This window comes from Hypoxylon fragiforme (assembly GCF_022984875.1).
Source record: "Hypoxylon fragiforme strain CBS 206.31 chromosome Unknown GGS25scaffold_4, whole genome shotgun sequence".
NCBI lineage: Eukaryota > Fungi > Ascomycota > Sordariomycetes > Xylariales > Hypoxylaceae > Hypoxylon > Hypoxylon fragiforme.
Window position 1 is genome coordinate 261,049 of NW_026054759.1, and position 16,146 is coordinate 277,194.

Genomic DNA, 16,146 nt, shown 5'->3' on the forward strand with positions numbered 1-16,146 from the left:
ACAAGACCCGACCCTCCGCCGAATCACGATTTCATGAAGTTATACTCCGTTTTTAGAAGCGTTGCATGCTTGTTCAACTGATTCAGAGTTGTAGAGTTGAATGAAACCGACTTTGTCTAATCACACGATCTCTGAAAGGGGCAATTAACTAAGTAGAGGCAAAAGAAAAAAGGAAGAAAAAAAGGAAAGAACAAGCCACGTCCGGACGCCGGACGGTGGTCCGATGCTCCGCCCGCGGCCGAATGTCGTCACACTTTCTTCGTCACACCATGATAATTATCGGTTCTAGAATCGGCGCTATTCTGAATCACATTCGCCATCAAAGGCTAGCTTCCTGATTCCTTGCTATTGTGCCTCGTGGCGATTTCATCACATCACCGGCTTTGATGCCGACGCGTTAGTTCCATTGCCGGTAGTTCTCAGCCTCAGGGGTAAAAGGGTAGGGGGCGGCCGCTGGTACCTTGGACACCTAATAAAGGCAACGCGGCGTGATGTCGAGATATAGTGCTGACATCGGGAAGGGATTAACATTGGTACCTAGTCTGTATCACTCAACTTGGCTTGGCTTTATATTTCGAGAGTAATATTTGTGTCTACTAGGTACGTCGGAGGGTGGATGGGACGTAAGTCATCAGACTTTTCTGTATCACAGCAATAGCCTACTCACCTAACTCACCTAGGTAAGTATTCATGGTGACCAGCCCACAAACAACGTGCCACCTCAAACTACGCCTCTGCCGGGATGGTGAAGGCTGGTGTACCATTTTACTGAAGATACTGGAAGTCATATCACCACGCACAAGCCACATGCTTGTTATTTATGTATATTTCCTTCGGGAATTGCATACAAAAGAGGCGCGGCGTTGTCCCAGACACGATGCACGATGAAGGGCCCGCTTGTATGGATACCCGGGTTCCCCTTTAAGGATTCACCGAGGGACACCGATGTTAGTTATTTACTCCCCATTTTGTTAGCAACGTAGAACGTACCTAGCATCTCGATACTGAGCTGTGTACACGACCCTCATATATTGTACATCTAGGAAGTGCTTTTGGGCCTTCTATAGATTCTTTCATGTCCTGTAACCCTATCTGCCTCGGTAATCAAGAGTAGCATGACGCAATGAGACATCCTCGACATAGATGTAACCTCCTAAAGCATCACTCGATATCACTGTTGAATCTGCTCGGACTATCGATATTCACCAAACTCTTCTAAGTTTCTGTATAGTCCATGGTCTGGGGCATTGGAAGACATCGGCAGGGTTCGAGTTTTTCTTTTTCTATATCGCTTCTATTAAGTCCCAATCCTTCCTTCTTGGCCTGACTACGTACTTGGAAGCGCCCCCAAAAGTCGGTCGGGCTAATGTAACGTACGTGCATAAAGATGTCGATCTTCAGATCTCTTTCTTTTACACCACCCGACAACCCGACAATGCGACGGCAGGTGTTCACGATGTGCAACGAACGACCTGAACCAGTTTGCAGCCGGCCCATTTGCGGTACAACAGGAGCAAGGATATTAGACGCGCCCAGGTGGCCCGGATTTACAGTGCAGTACAGATGTGCTTGACATGTGGAGAATGAAATACAATGCTACAATATTTACCTAGGTAGATAACTAGCAGGCTAACCTGATTGTATTGTTATCGTGAATCCCGTTCAGTCTCTGAAACGCTATTACTGCTGTGCCGCTGGAGTAAAACTACCCCCTCTCTCCCAAGACAGGTTCGTTATCATAGTATAGCCGTGTTTACTGTATAGACATAGAGAATAAAACCTAATCTTGACCGGGATTAAAGACTTTATATGCTAATTTGTATATTAATAGTTTTCCAACTGTGACGTCGGTAATGAGCCGGGCAGATTAGGAAGTTCTAGAAGTGTATACTATCCCTGAAATCAGTTAGCCCTTATGATAGACACACCGAAAATTCTCTCTTTGAAAATTTGGTGCTCGACATAAAATGAAAGGGCGGAGACAAGGGTGATTGGGAGCTTTAACCCGGCGAAAATTGTATGCACTCGACACATGGAGACAACGAGGCAGGAGAATAACCTGCAAAGAAGAGCGGCGTATACCAGGTTCCCATATGGGCACTACGAGCCAGGAGGATTTTGGATGCAGAACGATGTAACTTGGGGGTTTTAAACCTGTGTATATTTTGGTTCATTAGTTTCGACGCGGACTTTTTTACTATTACGCCTGCCAATACCACCATCCATTTTTTTCACATGCAGGATGAACGCCACCGCCGACGTTGCTTCCTGTGAAAAAAAAAAGAAAAAGGACGAGGCGGTGACTCCCTGCCTACCTCGGTAGTCTGGGTTACACGTCAGGCAGATCAAAAAATGTATACATGATAGGCGCACAACATAGGTACAGACAGACGAATGACTGGTTCTTTCGAAAATAGAAATGGTACAATGCAATTATTAAAAACACGCCGAGCGCGAGTTATACTGCCTAGGCCCCGGACCGAGGCCGTTGCGGGTCATGAATTCGTTTCCCTCTCACCACCCCCCGTCCTTCCGCTTCGTTTCGGGGTCGTCGCGGCCGTCATGGCTAGTTGACTGGACGTAGATATCAGTCTTCCTGACAATGTGTTGGCTGCTGGAGTTGTCGTCATCCAGACGATCCCATCCCTGGTCGGCTCGAGATTTTCCTTGCGGTGTAAGGGCACCCAGCGGCGTGTTGAATGATTTCTTAGGCTGAAGTGAAGGCAGTTAGTTATGAGCTTTCTCCATCTTATGATGATTGTATGATCAGTTTCTGGGGGAGATGACTTACATCGGCCGAGCCTGAGTACCCGGGCTTAGATCGGTTCGACGATCCAAAGAAGCTCTTGAATAGTCTGCGTAGAGGCGGTAGGGAGCAAGCGACTATACCGAGACCGCACTCCATCTCTGACCATAGAGCAATGTAGCCCGCGTGATCTTGAACCAGTCAGCTTTGGAGTTATAACTAGTAGTATGGATATTGCGCTTTGACTTACAGAAGTAATTGTTGGGATACGCCACCTGGTCGTAGTATTTGTAGTAAGGCATGCGAATGAGCGAAGCGATACTGGCGAGCACACCCAACATGAGGACGGCTAGTAGAGAAATCTTTTTTCGCTTGGGCATCTGAAGATCCTTGACGACGAAGAATGGTACGATGGCGCATACCCAATCCGTGACGACCTGGACGACGGATCCAAAATAACTGACAATGATGAAGCCGTTTCCTGGTAGACATGTTCCCCTATTCAATAGTAAGTTTCCACAAGTTTCCCCAGCACCAATTCCCGGAGGCCAGAGACGTACATGAGAGGGTTGTAGTTGGCCGCAAAGGGTTGGCATCTGGCGAAAACGAAGGCCAGCGCTCCAATGGCAGTCAGGGTCATGAATACCCAGTTGATGTGAATAACCCAGCGGACCCATTTTTGTTGAAATAATCGCAACATGGTGAATGCAATGGCGATTTTTGTGACGGTAGACGAGACGTAGTAGATGACTTGGAAGTACAACATGTACTCAGCGGCTCGTATTTGTTTGAACATGTTTAACTCGACATCCAGGGTGCCGAGTCCATAATGCGTGCCTTTGATGGCGAATACAACAGAGGGGATATATGGCAGCTAGTAAACGAGTAAGTTGTTGTGACCTAGGTGTATACCTATACATATACGAAGTATACAATACCAAGTAGGTAGTATATACTAGGCAGGTAGGTAGATATGCGAACGAAGGCCGTGGTATAACTTACAAACCCTAGAACCGCTAGATAGTCGTCAACGCCCCATATTTTGCCCCCATTTAAGAAACCTCGGACGTATACTCGAAGGCCGACGATGACGACTGATATGATGGCGAGAACGTAGAGAAAAACCTCTACCACTCTGGCGAGGCCGTGGATCTCTGCCAAAGGGGGCTCGGCGTAGCATAGAGCAGCTAGCTGCTCACCTGTCATCTGAGCTGCCATGATTTCGATTTTTTTTTTTCGCAACTAGTCTCTTGAGCCTGGGGTAAAGCTGCTATAGGATTTGTCTGAGCTAAGTTGTCGAACTCATTGATGACAAAGAATAGTAATATATACAAAATTTCTCAAGTCTAAATAATAAATTCACGGAGGAGTAGGTGGTCAGTTATAAGGCTTAATGCATCCTGTACCTATTCTATCACATCAAAATGGATCCACGCTATAACCCACTACCGTCCACGGGGAGAATCCGGGGGACCGCTGGAGCATGCTTTCCGGTCGCGCCACCCTTAACAGACGATTTCTTTACCTTGTTCGCCTTTCCCAGATTCAGGGGTAATGCGACCGGGTTCATTGTTGCAGGCCTGGCAAGTAACTATGTACTAGGTAGATATTGTATTGTACGGCATAGTATTGTATTGTATTGTATTGTATTGTCCATGTAATCCGTTTTCGTACCTTACAAGGTGTGTGGACAAAGCCATGTAACGGTCCAAATGAGAGAAGTTCCATACGAGAAACCTTTCTCTAACTCGTTAACCTATTATGCGTGTGATCAACTGCTTTTTGGAAAATAAGGTCATTTCAATAGAATACTTACTTGCATATTTGATATATTAATACCTGTCTCCATTCGTCTTAGTGGGACGTACGGGAACCAACCTCCACTGGAATCGTAGGCTCTTAGCTATCACTAGTAAATATTCATTTATTTCTAGTTTCTAGTATCCTATATCCAATTAGTATCTATTTTAATCAGAACTCATGACTATTCGCATGCTTGTTCCAATATACTACTAGGTATGTATCTATGTATCTATCTATGTATGTATCTTCATCGCTTGTTAACCCCCACCACCCTCTCATCCCATGCCATCCCGTTCCATCCCACCCATCCCACCCATCCTATCCCTTCCCCCTCCAAGAAAGGTAATAGCAAGGGTATAGAAATTCTTTTCTGTCTTCCTCCTTCACGTATGCACCAACCAACTCGAGACTAGTGAGCTTCGGAGGGTGTTGCTGCATTGCACATTACAAGTTGATACAACATACATATAGTACAGCCAGTAACCATCTACCAATACACTGTGTTGGTATCCATATCCATGACATTAAAGACTAGGGTCAGAAACGTTTGCTTGGCGGTAGGGGATTCCTTTAGCATGAGACGATCGCCAGCCCACCACCCCTTCTACAGTCGTACTACACGTGCAACTAACAGTTACTAACTACTTCCAACTTAAGCTACTCAAACTATTTCGTGCTCATGCTTGAAACTGAACATTTGGACTTGTAAAGTGCGCGCGGCACAGCAGAATAAGCTACGTCCTGATCTCGTAGCTCCGTGGCACAGTAGGATAAGCTTGACCTATCTCCTAGCATCGCCCTGGTATTTCGCACATCCAACCATCCCGGAGCAGAGCAAAGGCCTTAGCGCAACGGTTGCTTTAATCGTCGAGGATGTCCCTCATCTTCACTCTCACCCAACATTCTCTCTCCCAGTCTTTCTCTATTATCCTTACATACACATCATACAGTCACACGCATACACACACATAATACGCAAACACACGCACTTGCATAGAACTCCAAGGGCAATTGCCATGCAATCAAAGTAAACTATCCAGATCTTATCTCAATCTTCTTCTCTTCTTCTTCTTCTTAACCATGTTCGGAAACAAAAAGCAAGCTGGTCCGGTCCTTGTGCCGACGGACACGGTCCAGCCACTAAATATCCTCGATGGCTCCTTGATCAACAAGACCTTTGTTATGAACTCGCTCTACGTATTTGACGATGTGCTCGACCCCGAGAAGCTCCGGAGCAGTCTCGAGCGCCTGGTCCACCGCGAAGGATACCGGAAACTGGGTGCCAGACTGAGGAAGAATGTAAGTCATTACCTACCTACGTAACCTTATCCAAAGATCCCTACTCCCCCATCCCACATGCCTACCTATTCCAGATTACCTACCTACCTACCTACCCGAGACGCAAGGGTAGGTGGGTAGGTTAGATAGACAGGTATGCGGGTAGATCTACACACGTACCTTTAGAGTGAATTTGTAATTATTGCAACGCGACCAAATCTAACAAACCTGCCTCTTGCCCCCCCACCAGTCCCAAGGCGGCTTCGAGCACCACATCCCCGCCACCTTCAGCGCGGAGCGCCCCGCCATCGCCTACACGCACGAGAAGCACGACGCGGCGTGCGCGGACCACCCGATCGGCTCCCAGCTGCCGCAGCCCACCCAGGACCGGCCGTCGCTCGTGTGCAACCCAGCGGAGCTGGCCGCGCTGTTCCGGGGCGCGGACGGGCCGTTGAAGATGGACGACTACCTCAGCAGCGACCGGCCGCAGGTGAGCCTGCACGTCGTCTCCTTCGCGGACAAGACGGTCGTCGTGCTGTACTGGCCGCACTCGGTCTTCGACGCGATGGGGATGAAGGTGATGTTCGACGCGTGGACGCTCGTGCTGCAGGGGCGCGAGGCCGAGGTGCGCCCGCCGCACGGCTGGGACCACGACGCCCTGGCCGAGTTCGGCGCCGCGCCCAAGGAGCCGCACGTCCTCGCCGCCAAGCTGATGACGCCCGGGAAGCTGGTCATGTATGGGCTGAAGAACGTGCTCGACCTCGCGTGGCGCAGCAAGGAGAACCGCATGGCGTGCATCCCCGGCGCGTTCCTGGAGAAGCTGCGCGCGCAGGCGCTCGAGGAGCTGGCCGCGGAGGCGGCGGAGGAAGGGAAGGAGGGAGAGAAGCCGTGGGTCAGCGAGGGCGATGTGCTGGCGGCTTGGTGGCTCCGGCTCGCGGTTTCGCATATTCCGCGGGACTCGACGAGAAACGTAAGTAATCCACTCTATTATTACATTACTATACTACTAGATACTAACTACCCCTCCACCTCCAGGTCGTTGTCCAAAACGCCTTCTCGATGCGCTCCGCAATGGAGGGCGACCTGATACCCAAGGGCAGCAAGTACCTCGCGAACTGCGTCGGCTTCATCAACGTGCTGCTCCCCGCCAAAGACATCCACCAAAAGTCGCTCGGGTACGTCGCCTCGCAGTTCCGGCGCGCGATCGTCGAGCAAGGGACACGGGAGCAAGTCGAAGCCTACGGCGGGCTTTTGCGACAATCCAAAATGGGGGCGCCGCCCTTCTTCGGCGACGGCTCGAACCACCTCGTCAGCTTCTCGAACTGGACCAAGGCGGGGCTTTTCAACGTCGACTTGGCGGCGGCGGCAGTGACGCCGCGCGACACGCCGTGCACGCCGTCGTACATCCAGAGCGTGGAGCTGCCGTACGAGTTCACGGAGGGCTTCCAGATAGTGGGCCGGGACGCGCGGGGCAATTACTGGTTCTGTGGGAATAGGGTCAAGGGGAACTGGGGCAAGGCGGAGGCGATGATGATGGCTTGAAGAGCAGCCAACACCTGGGAGGCTGTGCTGACTGGCTGGAGCTCATATTACAATTACCCAAAAAGGCCCCCGCAGGCGCATGCGCGTGCGCATTGGTCCTTCATTCAGATTTGATGTTGTAGATATTATTATTGTTATTATTATTACTTAGAGCTTTGTATGTATTTAGTAGATTAATTCTAATTTGATACCATTGACATTTGATTACACTACTTATTATTGCATGTCATTTGTCTTTGTCTGTTGCTTTTGTGATCACTGATGACATTATACTGCAACACGGCAATACTGCAACCCTCCGATCTTGGACAAAATAGTCAATAAAGAGAGACTTTGCTTACCTAGTAATTACCTGTAAGGGACTTTCATCTTGGCATTGAGCTACTCTTGTTAATTAATTGAAGCTCTTGGAAGCTCGATTTGGTTATGAGTGCTGTAGGTAAACAAGCAGCCAACCTAGCTCTGACGCGACGTACCCGCAAGCGAATGTAACGCGTCAGCCCACAGCTTATCGTACATGTATCGTGTATGTACGTCTGTCTGTATGCTAATTAGTGCCATACGTAAAGTATGTATGAAGGCTTTGGCATTGGTCAATTCGAGGTCCACCTAATGCCTACCTGGGTACATAGTCGGTGCCATATATGCAGGTCCCGTTGCGAGTTCTGCAAGCCCGCCCGCTTCTATGAAGTTGTATTGGTGGGTTGATCTTCCGAGATCTTAGGGTATGTGATCAAACGATTACTTCTGACAAATCGAGTACGTTATATACCTAGTACTATAGTATGTGGAGCATTAAGAGACTCGGCCCGGGCTGCCTTAAGATGAACCTGGAAATCAGCTTAAACTCTTTTGAGAATGAAGTCTTGGAATCAAAGATGTACCTAGTGGAACTTCTGTGGAAGTGAAAATAGTTACAAGTCAAATTCGTCTATAGAGTTGCAACTTGCAAGGACATTTTCTTAATACTATGCCATCCAACTGTATACCTAATCTTAAAACTGTTCGAAAATCGTCAAAGCACTGTTTCTTACTACTATGTAAGAACCATCTAAAATCTGATATCTATAAGATTGTACAATAAGAACAATACGGTTGCTATGTAGCGCCCTAGCTCCGACCGTCCGATGTTCCGACCCCCCTTCCCTTACGGGATCCAAGGGTAGCTCAAGCGAGGGAGGTCTCCCCCAGATTTCCGCATCAACTAAACAGGGCTTACCATCGGACTAAGTAGCGTTTCCACGTGAATTCTTAACCACCTAACCAGTTTTGCATTGCCTGTGGCCACTGGCCACCTTCAATGAGCGAGGCACCGATCACGTGAGACCACCCATCAGTCCCCCTTGCAGTTGTTTAATCCTAGGACGTACATGAGAACCATGAGTGTGATGAGTTTGGTTCGATGGAACCACGCGTGGTTCCGCGAGAGTGGGATACATACATGGGTGCAGGTGTATATTACTCCATGTTATACGTGCCGAGCCTGCTTGCATAATCCTATCATCTGTTTGCCTGTGTCCTGTGACGGATAAGAGTTGCTTTTTCGGGATACTGTTCAGATCCTACTCCTCTAATGAAAAAGAAAGCACCACATTTGGTAGATATCTACCTCGGTAATCATATATCTACTCGTAAAGAGACATGTTACGAAATATGCACACCTAGGTACGTAGCATAGATCAGTACGATACCATAAACAGTCTAGGCCAAAGGCTTTGCGACATGAGGCTCCAAATTCCAGAACATATCATATCAGTAGAATCACTTCCAGAAGCAATTATTGGCTGGGGGGTTATAATTACTTACCAGGGGGGCATGTGGGGATAGGCCCGCGGACGCTACGGCCAGAATGCGGTCTTCGCCAACTTACCCAGTCGGTACAAGGTCGACTCGGGGGAAGTTCTAGGCTGTCGGTAGCGTCAATTCGGCTCCCTATCAGCCTACACTAAATGCCTAGCCTAGGGCTGTAAGGTTACTATGTTCCGTAGATATGCCTCGTCTGGCGAAAGGGGGAACTTGCCGGACGGTACAGTAACAGTAGGTACCTAGTGTAGTCGGCCTAGTGCACGCCTAGTATTTATGATGTAGTGTAGTTACATGCATAGTAGACACGCGTACTGTATGTCGCCATCTTAATGGATATCGTAGCTCGATCTATCTATGGCAATACTTTGCATAGCTCACAATAAGTCCGATACCCTTACCATCCATCCGTACGAATAGCCTGGTTCTACTGATAGGTATGGTCCAGTCACCTCGTCAAATTTATCTTTTCATCATACAACTTCTAACCACGGTCTTTTTCTCCGCGTTCCCATAATAATTCGTTTTCCAAGGAAAAATCCACCTTTAAAATTCACAGCTTTAGAACCATTGTGTTTCAATTCGAGGCCCATCTCGGACGCTCGGAGGATCGGACGGTCAAGCATGCGAAGTGGCCGAAAAAAAAAAAGATAATAACATCTCCTGTGTCAATTGAAGTTTCAGCCATCTAGGTATCCCAACCATCGGCGATTTGCAGCCAACAGCACCACCACCAACTGCATAGTAACCCTGTGAAAGAAATTACTCAACCTAAAAGGCCTAGAATCAATCACCTCCCAAAGTTGTTGCCTACTATGCCCATGGTTTTGCGGTCTAAACGAAAGATAGGTCCGAACCGTCGGATATTTTCGCGAGATAGGGGGAAGGGCATTCTCAAATGAAGATTCCCCTTTCCACTGATGGCGAATCACGGGATCGTGGCTGCCTGTGCCTAGCATGTATTAGGATTCTCATCACTTACCTGCATAGACATGTTTCGATGGCAGCATGATACGGGTACTTAGGTAGCATGCAATGGGTTTTCCAACGCTAAACAACTGCCTTGATATCCACCAGCATAAAAGGTGTCGGAATAGGATCAGATTGGTTACTGGAATTAGCTGTTTAATCACATAAGTAGGCATTGATTTTAACTAGTTAGTTAGCAGAGTCTTTCAATTCGACATACGTTCGATGGGGTACTCATTTCACGTATACGATATGAATGGGTAATTGAGGGAGGCAGGTATTGGGTGAATGGCCTCACCAACCCCACTGAATATGTAGGTGACGAGAATCTCGATGACATGTCAGCCGGTATTAATCATGATCGACAATGTCAGGTACCAGAGTCGTGCTCAGCTCAGCATTACTTACCTCCACGAAATGCGACAGCTGTGTGTGTATACGTACGTTAATCTGAGGCCTTGGTATGATTTAAGCGTACCTGGTATACTGCATAGGGGGTGAGATCTCTCTGCACAGTGTTCATGGGTTACATGTCCCACAGGTCTTCCCCCTATTCCAGTTCAACCACGAGGCAATAATATCCGATCTAGTGCATATATGCAATGCCGAGTTGTGATATCCAGATCGCTAAAGCATGCTTCTAGTTTCTTCACAGAAGCGTGAGATCTCGCAGATAGTTACTAGCTAGTTAGATCCTTGGGAAATAGGAGGTGTCATTTCACTGGGCAGTTCATCAAACCCCAAATCAGGGCACGTAGCTCCAGCAATGCTTTCTGTAGTGTATGAACTTTTGTTGTGAAACACCAAGCTCATGAAATTATCGATCAACATTCCAGTCCCGATGCCCATCGAAATTCGATTCTAAACACCAAGATTTCACTAGTAAATACTGACCTATGTACATCCATACATACCTCCATAGCACAGCTCTCCGAAACAAAATCATCTCAACGCATTGAGCTAACTTCCCAGGGCTATGGCCAGAAGGAAAAAAAGATAGGCCTTGCATAATGCGGTGTGTATCGAAGCACCCACTCGATCCTGTTTGCTATGTAGCCCACGAACTCCAGGATTTCCATCCCAAAAGCCGGAACTCTCCCTTTTGCGGTACTTGTGATTGAGCCAATAGAACAACGCTGTGCTTACCTCCACCTTCCTATTCTAGCATAATGGTAGCTCCCGTTCCCGTGGTCGTACATGTGTAACGTGGGCGTGATGGGGGTCAAGATCTCGATATACTACTGGTGTAAGGGATGAGGTACTAAGACATGCTCTTTGGGGATCACGTAATGGACCTCTAATAGACTGATATTCTCAGTAGGAACAACCTAAGTATATTCTGATGAAGCAAGGAGTAAATGTACAGTTATAAGCTGCTCCGTGAGTTTTGGCCAGTTTATATGCCGTATTTCTCTATCATCACTCCTTGTGTAAGCGCTCTGGAAAGGACTTCCTTGTAGTTGTAACAGATGCACATGTATAGGCTATGCTTAAACATCAAAGATGTCTTGGAAAAGTCCTCGTCCATTTCAGTGTCTGTAGTCAGAACGGGTGAGAACTCTATCTGATTGCTCTAAATCATGCCATCAACCTAGAACCTAGCAATATACCTAACTACCTCGTACTATAACACCGTACGTGATGTTATGTGTATTCCGATGAAGCTCTTGTAAAACAAGAACGGTCTACGTGAGATTCATTGTCTTTATATACCTAAGATACACCAACTTAGGTACTTCAAGTTCATGTTGTTTAGCACTATGAATCCTCGAAACTAACTCTTATGCAACGTAGTTACTCCATAACTTGACCTAGAATTGGGTTCTATATGTCCATATTTTGTAGCTGTATTGAGGAAGTGCTGCATCAAATAACATGGGTGTTTACTATATACTGGGTATGCATTATTGCATCGTAAATCGTGAATCGCGTATCTCGAATCGTGAATGCCAATAAAGCACCCAGACGTTTGGAACCAGCTGCTTTCATGTGCCTCTCCTAGGGCTACCTCGACGGCACATTCAGATCTTGAGTTGAATCGATCGTGCAACATATGGTATGATCGGAAAATATACATATGATGGATGGGTCATCGCGAGAATTGGCTCGACTGTGCCGTTTTCTTGCAACTACCTGATGTGCTGTGCCACATGCTATGGTAGGGGGAGACGGTTCTCCCCTGTTTTGTGAAAGGAGGACACCTATGTACCTAGAGAAGTACGGTTAGTATATAAGTATTCAGCTAGACGAGATGGGAAGAGTCAGGTCAGAGTGCCTCCAAGATCATACGAGCTAATTCGTACGTTAGGGGGCCGCGATATTTACCTCAATGAAGCAATTTTCCAGAAACTCGAGGCTCAGACCAGGCTTCCCGCCTAGTTTCCGCAACTCCCATGTTCCATTCTAGCCTAGGTGTCATCGACACAGTTCTGGGTTAGCAGAGCTACACTGCAATGAGAAAAGAAGACGGAATCTTATGAACTGCTAGGTTCGATATGTGCCAGAAGTCGTATATATGGCGGACATAGAGCTCAACGCTTCGTGTAATCTACTTGAAGAGCGTCAGTAGCTAGCTTTGATATGGTCAGAACAATATGGCTACAGGTAAACTGTCAACTCCTAATGATTGTCAGCATACAGCCCGAATCGTGTCACCTCCAAGAGTAAAAGGGGCATACCTCCATCCTTCCCTCCCAGCATTCGATACTTCCTAGCCTCGGTCTCACTACACCCATAATTAACACAATGAAGACGAAAACATTGAATCCTATAGATACAGATAAACGAAGCCGTTGATTTACTCCTTGGGAGATACATGCCTAGGCATGGATATCAGCAGTTAGAATAATTCTTTAAGCTGGAATGCTTCTCCCAATTTCTATCATTGGTGATGCATAGATTCGCTGGACGAAGTTTAGAATGATTCTCACGAATAGGGGTTCCCGCTAGGGTACCAAAGGTCCTACATAGGTAATTAGATACAACAAAGACGGCTACAAATATATATATCTAGCCTCGATAGTCTTTGAGGAGATGCTAGAAACCCCCACGCAACAACGACGATGTTCTGCCTCTTCTAGGTCCTGCCTCGTGATAGTCTACACAAAATGCATGGCCTCTAGGTCTTCTAGATCTTCGAAGGCCTTAGGTAAGTAGGCAGGGACAAACGTATCAATGCCATCGACGAAGAACTCTCCAAATATCCACCACGACCACCTAAAGGCAAGGTATCGACATAGACACACCTGGCCCAACACCACGGCACTCTCCATCCACAAGCCAGCCAGCCAGCCCTTTCAGAGGCCCTGAAACTAAGAATGCATCCCATACAGACACCCGACGAGACAGTGCCCTCCAGCACCAAAGCATCGGTAACCATCCCGACGTCTTTCCAAAGTTCTCGAACGATATACCTGCCTAGGTACATACCTACATACACTCCCACCCATCCGGTACCGTAATCATACCACACGCACCCACGAACCCTCCCTCCTCAGCCCTCAATCCAAACGAAAGGGGTATCGAGTTCGCATAACCAGGTTCCATGCCTTCCAAGGTTTATAAGCACAGTATATACATCCATAGTTATAACTAGTTCCATGCACACGGAAGCCTAACCTAGCACCTGGGTAGGCACCCAACGGGATGGATCGAAAAGGGGCATTCGCTACGGTTCTTCTGCATCGTAACAAGGGGGACTATGTAGGTCCCTACATACCATACCCCTTTTCCATTTCCCTTCCAAGGTTTCCATGCCCCCCCCTATCGATCCCACGACACTGGTGCCTGACTGCCTGACTGTCCACCTACAAACCCAGTACCCAGCACCCAGAACCCAGAACGCAGTACCCAGGTAGAGTACTTAGGTAGGTTATAATATGACAAAACAATTAATAACCGCCACTAGCTCGTCAGCGCGCGGCACAGCAAGCGGAGTTTAGTTTTGGCCCTTGGTATGTAACTAACGCACAGACGCCCTTTGTGCAGTTCGTGATTTTACCCTTTCTTCGATACAGTAGAGTAGGGTAAGTACCTAACCTGACCTAACCTACGTGCCTATTTATCCGAGTAGCATCAGCCAACCAACCAACCTATCCATCCATCCATCGTACCCATGCCAAAAGTCCCCAAGATTTTTAATGACATTATCATCAACCCATGTGTCTCCTGATGTGAAAGTATAGATATACAGTACGGACGGCCACTCCGAATCCGCTAGCAAGAAAAAAATATGTACGCATAAACCCACCCACCAACCAGGAAACCCACCCGAACCTGCGCTGTGTACCTTCCTACCCAAGCCCGAAGACCGAAGACCGACGCCGAGTTACGAACCCAATAAATCCATGAGTAAGGAAATTTCATGAGCTGAGCAAGTCCCTAACGCTCATGCCCCTTCCCGGACCAGCGTTGGCGGTCGCCCTACGAGCTACATTAAGCATGAGGAGCGCCGCGGACGCCTCCTGATCTAGGTCCTGCTGAGGGCCTAGGGTTGGACTGGCAAGTGTGGAATGCGACGCGGACATCGTCTCCAAAGGCTGTTGTGGGTATCCTCGAGGACTGAAGGCGGGCGATGTCGTGGCTGGTCCGCTGTAACTATAATGCCGATACTCGGTCGAGACCGAAGAGTACGACTGCTGCCTCCCTCGCGCATCTTGTGCAACTAGCGCCGGCGATACAGAAGATTGATTGGAACGAGCAGGTGTCTGAGCATAGACGGGTGAAGGGGCCTCGGAGCCCGTCATCTCAACGTCTTCTTGACCCTCTTGACCTTCTTCCTCGTCATCCTCCTTATCGTCCATATCATATGCGTCGCCATCATTAAGCACGGGGAGTCTAAACTGGGCCGGAGCCGGTGCAGAAGATTGACCATGGTGTTGTTCTTTCAAACTAGTGACACAGTCCTCGAGGTACCGCACATATTCAATCGAAGCCTGGGTGAATAATCATCAGTACGGAAAGTCAAAGTAACGAACTAATTTTCATAGAGAATACCTGAAGGATAGCTAGCTTGTGCATCTCGCCCGTGCAGGCAGGTATCAAACCCTTGAGCACTGCGAACTCTTCATTCATCTTAGACCTCCGACGTCGTTCAATGAGACTGTGGGCTGTCTTTCTCGCAATCTTTCTTCCTGCAGCGCTAGTTGCCGATGGCTGCTTCTTCTTTGACCCCGTATTCTTACTAGTGGACGTGGAAGTTGCTTTATCTGACGCGTCCTGTGAAGCCGGCTCTTCCTGAGAACGAGGTTTCATCTGAATGATCCTACGAGATCTTGTGGGGGGCGGGGGAAGAGCGAATGTTTCCTTTTGCGCAGCGGATGATCGTCTCCTCGATTTGACCGTCTCGCTCGGCTGGACAGGGTAAGCTGTCTTAGTCATTGGTGATACGGGCGAAGTGTTGCTTCCACATTTTGGTGTCTGGGAATTCGTATGGGACGTCAAGGCCGACGGGGGCAGTTCAAAGGACATCTGTAGGGATGATAGCTTGCGTGAATGATCCTGACTTTTCATCTCAGTAGATGACGCCGGCGTTGGCGGCATCTTGGGACGTGTCATCTTGAATAGTGATTTTATGCGCTACTTCTCTCGGTCACACGACAAGATGATAAATGTTCAGACTTCAGTCGGAAGTGTAAGTGATGGGTGTTTAGAGTACCCTAGGTCAGGCTCGGGTAAAGATTCGGGTTTGGGGGGAAAGACCAAATTCACCACAGCAGATTACGAGCTCCGGGACAGAAAGCTAGGCAAGACGGTAGTATAGGCGCAAAACAGTAGTGAGTACTGGGTGGTAGGATAAGAGGATTGAATTATCCTTTTCCTTCAAGATGCCATATGGAGAAATCGACGCAAGTATGGATGTTGCTGATAAGGTCAGAGTTCTGGATGGTGCTTGGAATTAAGAAGAGATGAATTCTAGAGGAATCTATGGAGAGAGGTATATTAGACATGACGAAAAGTTTCAATGTCAAACGAAGCATTGGGAAGTGTCGAGTCGAGGCACGCGA

At 47.9% G+C, this 16,146-nt stretch overlaps 3 protein-coding genes across 3 annotated transcripts; 1 reads left to right on the forward strand and 2 right to left on the reverse strand.

The window, feature by feature from the left end:
- Window positions 1-1,819: 1,819 nt before the first annotated feature.
- Window positions 1,820-4,451, reverse strand: GGS25DRAFT_484517 (uncharacterized protein). The gene is made up of 5 exons (XM_049260470.1): window positions 3,749-4,451; window positions 3,307-3,620; window positions 2,997-3,244; window positions 2,792-2,937; window positions 1,820-2,712 (listed from the first exon to the last, which is right to left on the reverse strand). Exons 1-5 carry the CDS (start codon window positions 3,962-3,964, stop codon window positions 2,515-2,517), a joined length of 1,122 nt encoding a protein of 373 aa, XP_049117376.1. The 5' UTR covers window positions 3,965-4,451; the 3' UTR covers window positions 1,820-2,514.
- Window positions 4,452-5,171: 720 nt separating this feature from the next.
- On the forward strand, window positions 5,172-7,573 carry GGS25DRAFT_484519 (uncharacterized protein). The gene is made up of 3 exons (XM_049260471.1): window positions 5,172-5,848; window positions 6,078-6,797; window positions 6,863-7,573. The coding sequence occupies exons 1-3, from the start codon at window positions 5,630-5,632 to the stop codon at window positions 7,367-7,369; spliced, it is 1,446 nt and encodes a 481-aa protein (XP_049117377.1). The 5' UTR covers window positions 5,172-5,629; the 3' UTR covers window positions 7,370-7,573.
- Window positions 7,574-14,010: 6,437 nt separating this feature from the next.
- Window positions 14,011-15,979, reverse strand: GGS25DRAFT_213967 (uncharacterized protein). Its single transcript, XM_049256902.1, has 2 exons — window positions 15,137-15,979; window positions 14,011-15,075 (listed from the first exon to the last, which is right to left on the reverse strand). The coding sequence occupies exons 1-2, from the start codon at window positions 15,695-15,697 to the stop codon at window positions 14,503-14,505; spliced, it is 1,134 nt and encodes a 377-aa protein (XP_049117378.1). The 5' UTR covers window positions 15,698-15,979; the 3' UTR covers window positions 14,011-14,502.
- Between the last annotated feature and the right edge of the window lie 167 nt (window positions 15,980-16,146).

Bases quoted from the DNA above. Each gene is read 5' to 3' on its own strand.
- GGS25DRAFT_484517 (XM_049260470.1), bottom strand. From the start codon at position 3,964: ATGGCAGCTCAGATGACAGGTGAGCAGCTAGCTGCTCTATGCTACGCC. The intron at 2,938-2,996 runs GTAAGTCAAAGC...GACTGGTTCAAG, and splicing joins GTATCCCAACAATTACTTCT to ATCACGCGGGCTACATTGCT. The intron at 2,713-2,791 runs GTAAGTCATCTC...CCTTCACTTCAG, and splicing joins GGTACTCAGGCTCGGCCGAT to CCTAAGAAATCATTCAACAC.
- GGS25DRAFT_484519 (XM_049260471.1), top strand. From the start codon at position 5,630: ATGTTCGGAAACAAAAAGCAAGCTGGTCCGGTCCTTGTGCCGACGGAC. The intron at 5,849-6,077 runs GTAAGTCATTAC...CCCCCCCACCAG, and splicing joins GTGCCAGACTGAGGAAGAAT to TCCCAAGGCGGCTTCGAGCA. The intron at 6,798-6,862 runs GTAAGTAATCCA...CTCCACCTCCAG, and splicing joins CGCGGGACTCGACGAGAAAC to GTCGTTGTCCAAAACGCCTT.
- GGS25DRAFT_213967 (XM_049256902.1), bottom strand. From the start codon at position 15,697: ATGACACGTCCCAAGATGCCGCCAACGCCGGCGTCATCTACTGAGATG. The intron at 15,076-15,136 runs GTATTCTCTATG...TTATTCACCCAG, and splicing joins ACAAGCTAGCTATCCTTCAG to GCTTCGATTGAATATGTGCG.